General features: G+C 44.6%; 1 protein-coding gene across 4 annotated transcripts in view; it reads right to left on the reverse strand.

Annotated features, from left to right (window-relative positions):
- pnpla7a (patatin-like phospholipase domain containing 7a) overlaps nt 1–8,272 on the reverse strand; it is a 31,635-nt gene extending 23,363 nt beyond the window's left edge. For 2 of the 4 annotated variants that reach the window (XM_030353904.1, XM_030353908.1), the window contains exons 1-16: nt 8,128–8,272; nt 7,631–7,682; nt 7,423–7,497; nt 6,915–7,002; nt 6,591–6,673; nt 6,163–6,263; nt 5,924–6,064; nt 5,316–5,475; nt 4,818–4,898; nt 4,319–4,447; nt 3,781–3,861; nt 2,939–3,062; nt 2,049–2,114; nt 1,198–1,277; nt 741–896; nt 399–476 (exon numbers count right to left, since the gene is read on the reverse strand). In XM_030353904.1, coding sequence (XP_030209764.1) covers nt 399–476; nt 741–896; nt 1,198–1,277; nt 2,049–2,114; nt 2,939–3,062; nt 3,781–3,861; nt 4,319–4,447; nt 4,818–4,898; nt 5,316–5,475; nt 5,924–6,064; nt 6,163–6,263; nt 6,591–6,673; nt 6,915–7,002; nt 7,423–7,497; nt 7,631–7,681 — 1,494 coding nt within the window. In that variant the 5' untranslated portion in view covers nt 7,682; nt 8,128–8,272. Of the gene's footprint in view, nt 1–398; nt 477–740; nt 897–1,197; nt 1,278–2,048; nt 2,115–2,938; nt 3,063–3,780; nt 3,862–4,318; nt 4,448–4,817; nt 4,899–5,315; nt 5,476–5,923; nt 6,065–6,162; nt 6,264–6,590; nt 6,674–6,914; nt 7,003–7,422; nt 7,498–7,630 lie in introns of all 4 variants that reach the window. The other 2 variants (XM_030353907.1, XM_030353906.1) reach the window with 2 other exon arrangements.
- Nucleotides 8,273–14,330: the final 6,058 nt, after the last annotated feature.

Here is a 14,330-nt window from a genome sequence, read left to right on the forward strand (position 1 = left end):
AGTGAGAGTGGCTCTGAATCATGAAGAATCACACCACGATTGCTACAGTCACAGTCCCGCCCCAAAATGACGAGATGGCAACAGGGAGGGCTGTTCTAATCGGATCTGGAACTCACACGAGAGTGGAGTTGCTATGCGACATGGGGGTTGAGATGGAGGTTAATATTAGGTTGTTTGCAGTCATGTGACACTCATGCCTCACAAACTACAGATAGCAGGGCAGGAGGTGGAACAGCGAGCGTGAAGCGGCGGTACTCGGTTTATATTAACAGTGTGGAACAAAATCTTCCAGAAAGTAAAACAAAAACATACATTGGAATGGATTCATATTTTTATAAAAAAGCTACTAGGCCGGACGTCGACTCTAAAAGGACCAATGAGAGGGGGAATGCTCTGACCTGGTCCCCCTGATGAGCCACCACAGACCCGGCCTCTACGTGGTGGAGGGTGACCCGGTTCTCCAGCAGACTGGGGTCCTACAGCAGAGGAAACAATGAAAAAATACTGAAAATCCAAGACAGACAACTTTTTTTGGGGCTATTGATGTGTGAAGTGTGAAATAATGAGTAAATGAGAGAGAAGTGAAAGGGAATCGATAAAACATGATTGATGCTTAATGTCCCCCACATTCATTTCTCAACTCAAATAATGGTAATCGGTTTCACGCCTGGCCGAACAAGGGTCCCTTTCACATCACAATGGATTTTATTTAGGGCGTTTTACAACCTCCATCCTTGTACCTGCAGCTGGAAGATGCCCAGGAGGTCTCTCTTGGCCGCCTCAAAGACCTCCCTGCTGCTGTAGACGTCGTCAGAGCGCCCCCTGCTGCCCGAGTAGAGGAACGCGTCCGCCAGGGGTCCGTCCGTGGGCCCGCTCTTCTTGGGAGTGCTGCGGGACTGAGGAGGTTCGGGGGACAAGTTTATATTGAGCCTTGCGCTGAAATTACTGCTCGAGAATGTGTAATCTTTACCAAATAATAAGTTCAGCAGTCGCGCGGAGTGATCTAATTATATGCCACAAAAATAGTGTTATTTGTCAACATTATACTGGATTGAATTTGTGTGATTAATGTGATAAGATCGCACACCAAGCTACAAGGCTATTAGTCGAAGGATGGTCTTAACGTAACGTGTGCGGAGGGCAGCGGGTCATCAGAACGTGTAAAGGGGGCAGCGATGGGGCGGAGGAGGCTCCTACTTTATATGAGGTGGATGATGGTTCATCGCTGGCGCCTTTGGACCCGTCAGAGTCCAAGCCCGCGTCGTGACCTGAAGACGCTGTTCACAGAGCAGAGCGTTAATGCACACACACCTTTGACCTTTGACCTGGAGCACAACTACGCTCTTGAATTTATCTGTGTTTCAAATCTGACATTTCAGTTGTCATCATCAGCATCATCAGCGCAGTAACATTATCATCTTCATCATTATCAGTATCATCATCAGCATTGCTTCAACTGGAATCACCATTTCAACATTTTAACTGATTGCAGAGAAGAAAGTAAATTATGAATACAGACTGGTTTACTATCGGGCTTGTAAATCAGAATGAATCAAGGGATTTTTTGTTGGAGATATACCGTAACCCAGACTAATGAACACTTTGTTTTGCTAGCAAGAGTTAGCTGCGGCAGTTTCAAGTACAATGTCTCGCCATAATGACATTCATTTCCCTATTAATCACTAAAGAAGGACCAAGAAAACATTACTACCAACACCAATAACGAATAGATTCCAAGGCTCCTATGCAACCAAATTGGAGGCAGTCACTGCGGTACGACCTCACGATGTACAAGTCCTACGAACCAGTGAGAGTCTTTGAGGGGACGGATGAGGGGTAACACAGTTCATTCGATGGAAGCCGATTGAGCATGCTGGTGTCCAACCTGACCGTTTAATCACACAAGTGCTGACACCCAAGTCAGTTATGTGAAGGTGTTGAACCACTGCGTGAGACCCGAGCCCCAGTACCTCTGTACCAGTAGTTGAGGTCCAAGAGCCCCTTGCTCATAGGTTTTGAATAGCCAAAGCACCCCGGGCCTTCCTCACCTGTGCTGTCAAACGGGAAGGTGATGGAACGCCTCTTCCTGTGTGGATTAGTATCCTGTCCACCATCTATCAAACAGAACAGGGTGAAAAGGGTAGAATAAGATCATCTTCTCGTTCTACTTGATCAACAAACAAGCCTACATATATTCATATGTAGGCTTGTGTGTTGAGCTAACCAGGTCAGGTGAGTGATTCCCAATCATTGGAACCAGTAGCCTAGGGCAGTGTTTTTCAACCTTTGGTACGTGTGCAGATGTCAGCTGGTCTTTCAATTGTTTTCCACCTGCTATGGTCTTTTTGTGTTAAAGGGGCGCTGGCGCTATTTGCTCACTCACTGGATATGTATATATCTCTTTTTAACTACTTGCATATTAGGTGTTCCATCCTTGAAGAAAATCTAGTGGCACACCTAAAGATAAAAGCTTGGGAAACACTGCCCTAGGGTCCATGAGCAGGTTGCAGGCGGTATGATTGGTTGAAACAACACAGACTTTCAATTAATCCAAGAGTAAGGAACCACTAGCCTAGGTAAAGCTGGTCGATCTTTGGAAAAACATTAATCTTGATTATTTGCTCCAAGATTGAGTTCAGGATTATACAGCCGATTATGCATTGATATAATGGCTTATTAAGGATTTGAATGGAATTTTTGGCACTGAATGCTTCGATATCTCTCGCAACAAGTAAATACAAATTTGGTTTTCTCCAAAATGGGAAAAACACATTTCTAAACAATTCTACTTTAAATCGTGGGAAGCTTAGAGCGTCATCAAAGTTCACAGAATCGACCAGCCCGAGACCCAGGGGACGTGCGATCCAGAACCAGCTCGTAAGTGCTGGATACATGCGCGGGGTCTATGTGCTCATACATGAACAGAGGATCCACAGACCTGCTTCAGGGAGGGCCTCTGTGGAGCCGGGGGTGTGGGGGTCGGGGCGGCGGGAGATCTTGCTCGGGCTGGCCTCGCCCCCCGTCAGCCTGCTCAGGTTGGAGAGGAGCACGGCCTGCCGCTCCTGGCGGGGGACAGGGTACAATAACCAACAGGAGGACCACCCGGGTTGGTGGGGTGAGGTCTTTTAGTGTCCTTTAGTGTCCTTTGACTCTAGTTAGGATGGTTATCATGAGGGGTGAGTGAGTGACATTTTTTTATCAATGTGTCAACTTTCGGGGGTCAACCAGTTTACCCTGGATGCAAACATACGGTCAGCGTCATGGAGATTTAAACAGGAATCTGATTACACTGACATTTTGAGAATGGACCTTCAAGAGATGCCTAAAACGGTATTGACATCATTTGCAGAGAAGAAAAAATGCGTAGGGCCCAGTTGAAAGAAAATAAACAACTGCATTCCGTTAAAAAAAAGACAATACTAGCTCTGGCTTCGAGGCAGAAACTCTCTCTGTGTACCAGATATAGTATAGTACAGCACCACACCCCAGGACCTCTTCCCACTGAAAACGAGGGTCTATTTCTATTTATTTTGCTTCTGGTTTCACGCTGTGGCCCGGGGTAGCTGATTGTGTTTGAAAAATACGAGGAAAAGACTGGATCAACAAAGTCCTGACTGGGATCTCCCATGGGTGGGCCTCCACCCTCCCCCCCCCCCCCCCCCCCCCCCCAAGCACTTCAAGGTAACATTCTAGGAATGTGTCACAAAGAGAAAATGTCTTCAGCCCCCTTCAGCTAATCCTCATGCAACACGTGAAGTCAAAGGTGTGTATGTGTGTTACCGGATTGAAGAGTTCAGTGGTGAGGCCCAGGTAGTTATGCAGTGCCAGGAAGGTGACCCTCTGAAGGCGAACCATAATAATCTACAAGTCCAACAGGGCAAGCCAATAAAGAAATCAAAACATTTGAGTACACTAACCCAAACGCTTAAAAAGTCTAGTAATATAAAAAACATAATGTTACATAACAATAAATATGTACTATGTCACTTTATCACTACATCCAAAACAGGTCAAATGTTTTTTCATCATTCTTGGTGTTGCATTCTTTAAACAATACACACATATCATGTAAATGGTTTCTTGATGTTTAATGCAGATTTAATACACATATCATGTAACAGGCAAATGTTGTGTAGTGCAGCTTTAAACACCTATATACACATGTCTTGTAACGGGTTATGGATGTGCTGCTTTCCACCTGTCTAGATAGACTGTATACAGTAACTGATGTTTTAGTGCAACTTTAATCCCGTCCAGGTTGACGACATTACTGAAGTATAGCGCAGCCTTAAACATGTGCAGGTGGATTAGGGGTTACCTGAATGACGCGGACAAGCGTCTCGGGGTACTTGTCGAACACAGACTGAAAGGCCGACGCAGGCAGACGCAGTACGGTGGAGCGGGAGGCGGCTCTTACCAACACCGTCTTAAAGGGAGCAGGGTAACCCTGGAAGAACGAGGAAGGTGACCAATTGTGACTGTTGACTTATAGTTCAGCTCGATTCCTACAGGGTTTTACCGGATTAGAAAATCAACCTCACGGGTGATGTGTCGTCTGTGACGCGCTACGACCGCCAAGTTAAATTGGGTCAGAAAAATAACAAATGTTCCCCTGTTCCTTGATTTGCAGTTCTCCCAGTCTACGCATCCGCCCCCAACCCCAACGAAATAGTCACACTATCCAATTAGAAAGATAGTGGTCTGGAGACAATTGGAATATGAAGCAGCTTAAGTCTCAGAGAACAGGTCAAAAGGTCAAAGTGGAAGAGGCAGGGCAGTGGCTGGGGTGTGCAGACGCTGAGAGAGAAGAGTCTCACCGTGATGATGTCCAGGATGCTCAGCAGACTGTGCACACTGTCACCAGGAAGAACCTCCTTCACCACGGGCTCTGTGCCATCCTGGGCCAAACCAAACAGAAAAGCACCTATTACGATGATCCCTGGATGGCTCCAAGGATAGTGCAGTGAATGCAGGGCAGTAAATGTGTGTTTAATTGACATCACATGGTGGCTTTAATACGCGTTAGGCTTTATGTCAGAAAATGAATGCCTGTGGATTAGTGGTTTGTGGTCTGCAGTGTATAGATCAAGCATTTGTGCCTAATGAGGGAAGACACACTTCTGCATTTTGTTCAAATGTCCCCCATGAGCAAGGGATGCTTTTCCTGTTTCTGAATTGGAATAATCCAAAATGTTTATTCATTCATTAACTAATTTATTTATTTATTATACTTGCATGCATAAAGTTATTTCCAAAAACGTTTGAAAGCTGTGAGAAAGAATGAAGAAGAATTAAGATTTTTCACGTCTACATACGTTCTCATGAATGAGGAGCTCCAGGCGGCCATCTTGGACAACATAGATGCTGTCGTCATCGTCACCCGGTCGACAAAGCTCCTCCCCCTCCTGCAGCTCAATCAACACCATGTGACGACAGAGCTCCAGGAAAAGAGGCTTCTCAAAGTGACCCAGCACTCTTTAAACATCATGGGGGAAAAACAAAATGCATTGCGTTGTTATTCACCAAATCCTACACATAAGGGTGGAAAGCACTTCACTTTTTAGGTTTGGCTATGTTCAATTTTGGGCTTGATGCAATTATTACCATTAGTTCACCTTTAAAAATATGTTTGATACTAGGCCAACTGGAATAGGATCAACATCATAAATTAACTAAACACACACAAACAGGTTCACGTGTCATGGATGAGTGATGATGCAGAACGTTCACTTTTATATCAAGTCACTTAAAAAGGTGCTTTAGGTACGATTTGGGAGTTGAAGAGAGAGCGACAGCAGAGAGAGCACAAACCAATCAGTCCCCTCCTTCTAGGATCAATGTCCACAGTCACACAGTCACGCAGTCACACACACACACACACACACACACACACACACACACACACACACACACACACACTTACCTGACATTCTTCAGCATATAGAGGACCTCTGACGGTAGGTTGGAGCTTTGAACGTCAAACTCTGTGAGGTCGGCTTCCAGGAGGGAGGGAGGGGGCTCCTTGGGCTGTAGAGTGGGTGGATCCTTGCGAATTCTGAGGATTCTGTCAAAACAACACGCACACATATCACACACAAGATCTTGTGGATTCACGTACACACGAGGCCGGACGAGCCCAAGGTGTGGCTACGAGGAACATACTTGCGAGCTATGCTAAGCACTTTGGTCCTTTTGCGTATGCGCTGAGGTTGCTTAGACGTGGAGGTCGTGGCACCGGGGGTCGTGGCGGACAGCGTCTGAACCTGCGTCACAAAAGAAAACACACATTCAGCGGGAAATAGGAAAAGCCCAGAAGAGTCCTCCGCACAGCTGTTTACATGAGACGTAGTAGAGGGAAGCATAGATCAGAAGCTACATAAAAAACAATATGCAAATCAGCCAAATGATTTATTCATAATTTGATCAGCAGACGGCTTGAGCAATGCATTTGGACCGTTCTTTCATCAAACAAGCATTGACAAGCAAACAAAATAATGCTACAATAAGGGATGACAAATAAAAAAAGCTTAAAATGCATCTTCTGAGGCCTTCTTGGAGGACAAGAGAGAAAGAGAGTGTAGCAAATCTACCTTTCGCATGATCTTCCTTCCGTAGAAGAGCACTTTGTCCCTTTTCCTGAAGCGGTAATGGGGCACACCAGGCTGCCGCTCACCTACATCAAGAAAACAACAAGAAAGAGCCTTTGCTGCTTTGCTTTTGCAATTGTAGGCACATTTCCGCTGCATAGCTCCATGGAGGTATGCGCCGGTATGTCACTTGTGTAGCCCACAACGGCCACTGTCGTAGGCAACAGACAGCCCTGCGAACTACGTCTTTACCACCGCTGTCACCGGCTAATTTACGCAGACAGCAAAAAACAAAATGGACACATATATAGAGAGAGGGAGACTCACGGGCCAGCTTGTGTCTTCTGTAGAGGAAGAGGATCACCAGGCCAATCAGAGACACGGCCACCGCCGCTCCAATCAGCACGCCGGTGAGCTGTGAGTACATGACCAGATCCAGTGAGAGACCGGTCACAGGAAGACAACCATATAGGGGGCAGGAGGTTACAGGGACAAGCTTGTCTTGAAAAATCCTCATGGCCATAAACTCAATTGTCATAATGACATAGCTATAATTTGTATTAAGAAAATGGGTGCTGGAGAGGTTTTCCTTTCTTAATGTGTACAAACTATTCCTCTCCTTTTCTATGATTTGTGTATTTTGAGGAATACAACATCGATATAGAACCTGTCATTCTTTTTTGGGATGCACCAACTATCACACAAATGACTGTAAACACCAAAACATTCTACTACAATTGTTGTGGTTGAGTTGTTCCGTTTCCTATAGCTGCTGTGCAATATGGATGACATACATTGTCCAAAATGATTCAATGTACATCAAAACATTACACACCATAGTTGTCTGCATCCTCTCCTCCACAAACATCTGCACCCTGGCTTTAAGTTCACTTCTGCTGTTTGCCCAAACCTGTAAAGATACAGCAATGTAGCGAATAAACCAACCAAATCCATATGTATTTGATTGCAGCTCACACTGTTGAGAAAAGACTAGTCATGATCCTAATGCAGTACTCTGGTTGCCTACAGTTAACGTTACTTACCGAACTCGTCCACCCACAGAGCTCCCCTTGCTCGCCATCCTGGCAGTTCATCCTATCAGACAAGAGGTTCAAACCTGGTTTGGTTGTGATCGTCGTCACCCACTGAGATACACAACGTTTAAACGTCCTTAGAGATCTCTAAACGTGCCGTGAGTGACACATTAACAGTGGAGCAACATACTCCAGCTTGACCGAGATGGTGGAGCTGGACCAGTGTCTTGTTGTTTTAGTCCGACTAGCCGGTGTTCGTACATAGGTCGCAAGAGAAACGTGTTGACGAGTAGCACATAGTTGGTTGCTTTCCTTCTCGGTAGTTTTGTTGGCAGTAGGAGCTCCTATACCAGCTGACTGTCTGGGCACAGTACTAGCTATGCTAACATATATCAGAGCTCAGCCAAATTGCCATTTGTATTTTAGTAATAACACAAATACAACGATAGCATGCTATGCTACGAATGCAACCCTCAAGGTAACCTTTGCGAAGACTCTGTTGTTACCTTTTAGTCCGCGTGACCACAGATAGACAGCCCGGTAAAGACTTTCAATACACCATGAGTCAATACAAAGTTAGCAAGCTAGCATACAAAGTTGTTCAATGTAGATGCTGTCACTTTCTTTGCTCCGCCCACTTCCTCGAGTTAACCAATAGATGCAATGCGTATTCCTGCACTCTTGTCGGAGGGGGCAGGATCATGACGATCATAGCGTTATACCGGTTTAGAAAACGCCGTTTCCGGTCTCGTAATTCCTGTGAGATGTATATGCCGGTTAACAGTCCTCAGAACGAAAATAATATTAACCTGACCTTAATAATCGCAATAAAGATAGGGAAAATAATTATGTAGGTTTTTTTTTACGAATAATTCAACAAAACAACCGAAGCATCCAACGAAAACGGCATGTTTCTTTCAGAAATCCCTCCCTCTCTCGCCCCCAAAACCATGTAACGGAAAGTCCCGCCCCTCTCTCGTCGGAACGAGATGAACACGTATATTTGTCGGCCGGTCTTTTGTAATTTTGGATTCTGTTTACATCCACTGGAGTTAACTGTTTTACTCGTATGATCCTTATCTATCTAGAATCTATCGATCCCCTCCATCTCTCAGATCTGCTGTCCACTACCTGCTCCCTTGCCCCCTCCCCACCTCCCTGCGGAAGTCTTGCCTCCCTGTCATATGCCAATACCTCACTAACCTCTTAAATTCCTCACTGTCCCATTGAACCGTCCCCTCCGCTTTCAAAACTGCTGCTGTCACCCCAATCCTCAAAAAACCTGGTCTTGAGCCTTCCTGCTTTAACAACTATCGTCAATCTCCAAATGCCCCTTCCTCTCAAAAACCCTGCCAGACAACTCCTAACCGACCTGGATCACAATAACCCTCCAGTCCAGATTCCAGACCCTCCACAGCACAGAAACCACACCCCTCAAAGAACTCAATGACATCCTCCGCCACCTGAGTGCAGCTTTCGGCTTCAACACCATGAGCCACAACATCTTGCTCACTAGCCTAGGAGACCTTGGTATTGAAGGCCCTGCACCCAGCTGGCTCCGGTTCTACCTTTCAAACAGATCACACTTCATCTCTATTCATAGCCACTCCACTGTCTCATCCACAGACACACAAGGCGTTCCCCAAGGCTCTGTACTTGGACCATTCCTCCATAGATTTACATCCTCCCTCTCAGACAGATTCTCCGCCATTTCACCCTGGAATTCAACTGATATGCTGATGACATTCAGATATGCCTCAGCACCAAATCCCCCCACAAGCCACCCCTCTCTCACATCGACTCCTGCCTTTCTACCACCTTTAAAATATTGCAAAGATCAGGCCCTCCTTCACATGCATTGTTGCTGACACCCTGATCCACATCATCACCTCATACTGTCCTGACTAGTTCAACTCGCGTCTCTGGCATCAATGTTCAATCAATCAACTCCAACCGGTCCAGAATGCATCCGACCACTAACTCACACCAAAAATCCTGGCACCACATCGTCCCTCCACTGGTGTCCTGTTTCCCACCGTATCAACTCCAAGATCCTACAAAGCCCTTCCCAAACTGGCTCCTCCATATCTCACTGACATCCTCTCCCCCTACCAACCCCCTCAGTCCATCACATCCACCTCAGCCAGCCTTCTCTCCACCCCCAAGCCCAAACTTCACAGTTTTTGGGACAGAGCCATCTCCAGGGCAGCTCCCCGGCTCTGGAACTCCCTCCCCTAGACATCAGAGACTCAGAGTCCCTCCCGGTTTTAAATCCTGCCTCAGGAAGACCCAACTATTCTCAACTGCCTTCTCTTAGCCCTGCCCCTCCCCCATCCAACCCTGTGTGTTTGTGCTGCCTGCCTGTTAGGTGAGTCAATCTATGAAAAAAAAAGGGCTTAACCCCAAAAAAATTGATACAATGGATTCAATGGATTCTAGTAGTATTTGATGTGCTGAATAACATACTAAAAGTATACCAAAATATCCCTCCCAGAAAGCCCTCATTTCCAAGATGGCGGCCGAAATGGCGGCGGGGAGCTTGAAATGGCTATATTTCAAATTGAAAAAATGCTGCAAAGGAATTTTTCTGTTTTTTTTTTTTTTCAACTGATTCTGGTACTCCTGGACATGCTTATGAACATACAAAAAATCTAGGAAAATACACCTTCCGGAAAGGCTTCATTTTCAAGATGGCGTCCAAAATGGTGGCCGGCCAAGCTTAAAATGGCTATATATCTCAATAGAAAAAGATTATTCAAATGATTTTTCCTTGATTCTGGTACCTGTAAATATGCTTATGAACATACTAACAATCTAGGAAAATATACCTCCCAGATAGGCTTCATTTTCATAATGGCGTCCAAAATGGCGGCCGGGAGCTTAGAATGGCTATATCTCAAATGGAAAATGTTACAAAAGAATGTTTCAACTGATTCTGGTACCTCTATACATTAAGAACGTGGACAAATCTAGGTAAATATAACTGCTAGAAAGGCATCATTTTCAAAATGACTGCCTGATGGAATAGGGGAGCATGGACTGCGGGAGTAAGACAAGTTCCCGTGCTTTGACTGCGGGAACGGACGGGTTCCTGTGCTTTGTGCGAGGAAATCACACACACACACACACACACACACACACACACACACACACACACACACACACACACACACACACACACACACACACACACACACACACACACACACACACACACAGTGGAAGGGGGAGTGTCTTCTTTATAAGACTTGCTCTGCTTCTCATTTTCTGTTCATTTGCCATTAGACTTACTTCGAGTAAAGACCTAACTTGAGCAGCAGCAGCATATTCGATTCATTGACGACATTGATGAGGTCATTGAAGACTGCCGGTGGTATGACGCATGGAAGTGGAATGACTGACAATAAGAGAGCCCTTTGGAGCCCCATGTCAAAGTGCATAACATCAGAGTACAACACCGCAATGCAGGAGTTCACAAACCAGACATACACAACATCAGAACAGCACAAGGTCTCAACAGAGGCAAGGATGAAAAGGGATGCTGCTGACCCGGAGAAGATCACTTCAAAACTTACTATATGGTCACCTTTCTCTCCAGACTCTTCTTTAAGGAATGTTGTTAAAGGTGTTGTTGCTGAGGACGGAGTGAACGTGCATGATTATGACTCTGTTGGACGCAATATCATGCACAAAATGATTGGACAGCCTGCATTCACATTCTCATTTAGTAGAAAGGATAAAGCCATAACCCTTGGACAAAAATCGTCTATCAAGGTTGCTCTCCAAACTGGAGAGCTATCATTGGAGGAGGTTATGTGTTACGAACTCAGTCCTTTCCCTCCTGCCCTCTTTGAAGCTGGAAACATCTTCCGCAAGGCTGATAAACCACAACTTGCACACGCAATCTGTGATCATGCAAGTGATGCAATCATAGATACTGTACCAGAAACAGATCATTATGTTCTTGATGGAGGTTCACTCCTTCACCGAATGCCATGGAAGCTCGGACAAAGCTACGGTAAAATTGCGCAGTCATATGCAGACTTCACCATCCAACATTATGGCTCAGCTACCACCATTGTGTTCGATGGCTATGGGGATGGGCCATCCATTAAAGACAACACACATCAAAGAAGAGGAAACAATATTCATCCCATTGTCAACTTCCCTGCTGAGACAGAGTTCTCAGATAAGAAGGAGGAGTTCCTGTCAAGAGATCTAAATAAACAGAGGCTGATCCAAATGATAAGCGATGAACTGAAAGAAAGGGGTTGCACTGTGGTCAATTCAATTGGAGATGCTGATGTAGACATCGTAAGGGCCGCAGTGGAATCATCTCTTCTTCTCACCACTACGCTGATTGGAGAAGATACAGATCTCCTTGTCTTTCTACTTCACTATGCACAGAGAGATAGTAAGGGCATTTATTTCAGATCAGACAAGTCAAAAGCTGATGGCAGTTTTAAAGTGTATGCCGTAAACCATTAAAAATAAGTACTTGGACATGATGTGTGTTCTCAGTTGATGTTCATCCATGCTTTCACTGGCTGTGACACAACTTCTCGGATCTTCGGGGTTGGCAAAAAGACCTCTTTCCAGAAGCTTGTAAAAGGGGATCCTGTCCTTTGATCTTGTGCCAATGCATTCATTGTCCCAAACCAGACCACAGAGGTGATCGATGACCTTGGGTGCCAAGTAATGGCTGTCCTCTTTGGTGGAAAGTGCACAGATTCCCTTGCAGCAATGCGATATAACATTTTCAGCAAGAAGGTTGTCTCAGCTTCATCAACTGTAACGCCTGAACGTCTGCCACAAACTGAATCTGCGACCAAATTTCACTGTCGTAGAGCATACTACCAGGTCATGGTCTGGATGGGAACAGAAGATGGTATGGATGCCCTGAACTGGAGGTGGAGCCTGCAGGACAATAGATTTGTCCCACTCATGTCAACAATGAATGTTGCTCCAGACAGTCTCTTGAAGGTCATTCATTGTAACTGTACCACTGCCTGCAAGACACTCCGCTGCTCTCGCAGAAAATATGGACTACCTTGTACTACTGTCTGTGGACCATGTCAACTTAAAGAATGTGACAATCCACATAACAAGTTTCTTCCAGAGGAGCCCGAAGATGATGATGAATAAAGACCACAATAAGTGTGGCAGTTATGTTGTTCAACACCAACACCACCTTTCTAGTTTGAATAGTAACCAATTTTAACCATTTAACCAGTTATATTTACCTAGATTTGTCGCACGTTCTTAATGTATAGAGGTACCAGAATCAGTTCTTTTGTAACATTTTCCATTTGAGATATTCTAAGCTCCCGGCCGCCATTTTGGACGCCATTATGAAAATGAAGCCTTTCCGGGAGTTATATTTTCCTAGATTGTTAGTATGTTCATAAGCATATTTGCAGGTACCAGAATCAAGTGAAAAATCATTCGAAAAATAATTTTCTATTGAGATATATAGCCATTTTAAGCTTGGCCGGCCACCATTTTGGACGCCATCTTGGAAATGAAGCCTTTCCAGAAGGTGTATTTTCCTAGATCTTTAGTATGTTCATAAGCATGTCCAGAAGTACCAGAATCAGTTGAAAATTCCTTTGCAACATTTTTTCAATTTGAGATTTGGCCATTTCAAGCTCCCTGCCGCCATTTCGGCCGCCATCTTGGAAATGGGGGCTTTCTGGGAGGTATATTTTGGTATACTTTTAGTATGTTATTCAGCCCACCAAATACTACTAGAATCCATTGAAAAACCTTTTGTATCAATTTTTTTGGGGTTAAGCCCTTTTTTTTCATAGATTGACTCACCTATGTTGTCTCTTTAACAAACACTGTCCCTCATTGCAAAGCGTCTTTGATTTTAATAAAAGTGCTATTTAACATCCATTAATTATTGTGTTCAATTCACTTAAAGAGCACACAAATGCAAACATGAAGTGTTTTGACTTGACACCTTCCTGGAGACAATTTGAATAGAATCCACCCTAAGCAAACAGATCTATGATTTCATTCATTTAATGACATTGACTTCTGTGGCAGTTGGTACATAATCTTCACAGTGCCCTACTGTAAAGTGTAATCTTTTATCATATGAAGATACATCAGAAACACTATTTTAGAACTTTTCGCAATTTTTTGCAATCCAATTGAAATTTTCAGATATTTCACATAGCCTACATATAATGAATGCTTAGCTCAGATGTCAAAATAGATAGATTTATGAGAGGAAGAATTGTATTAAAGGGGTCACCATTCAAACGTAAAGAAACCTATCCCAAACCATCATAGACAACAAATCTCCAGAAGGCATAGCAGTGGTGCCCCAAAATCCCTATTACTAATTCGCTCATAGCTAAGAACACTTGATTGATTTGAATCAACCAATTATAAAACAGCGAATCGGACATGAGCTTTTTTGATCTCCCTTAATCTCTCCTAAAAATTTGCTGTGTTTTTTTCAGTGCACATTATTCGGCTTTTGCTAGCCTTTCTCTTAGACCACCGATAGTCCCTCAGGCGGACTACTTTTTGAGGTACTTGGCCACCGTGTGGTAGGCCCAGAGGATCCATCAAACGTGAAGAAACCTATTCCAAACCAACATAGACAACAAATCTCCAGAAGGCATAGCAGTGGTGCCCCCAAGGGGGGGACATGGCCAGCCTGATACAATTGCTGACCTTCGTCTGGCGCCACTGC

This window comes from Gadus morhua, chromosome 4 (assembly GCF_902167405.1).
Source record: "Gadus morhua chromosome 4, gadMor3.0, whole genome shotgun sequence".
Classification (NCBI taxonomy): Eukaryota; Metazoa; Chordata; class Actinopteri; order Gadiformes; family Gadidae; genus Gadus; species Gadus morhua.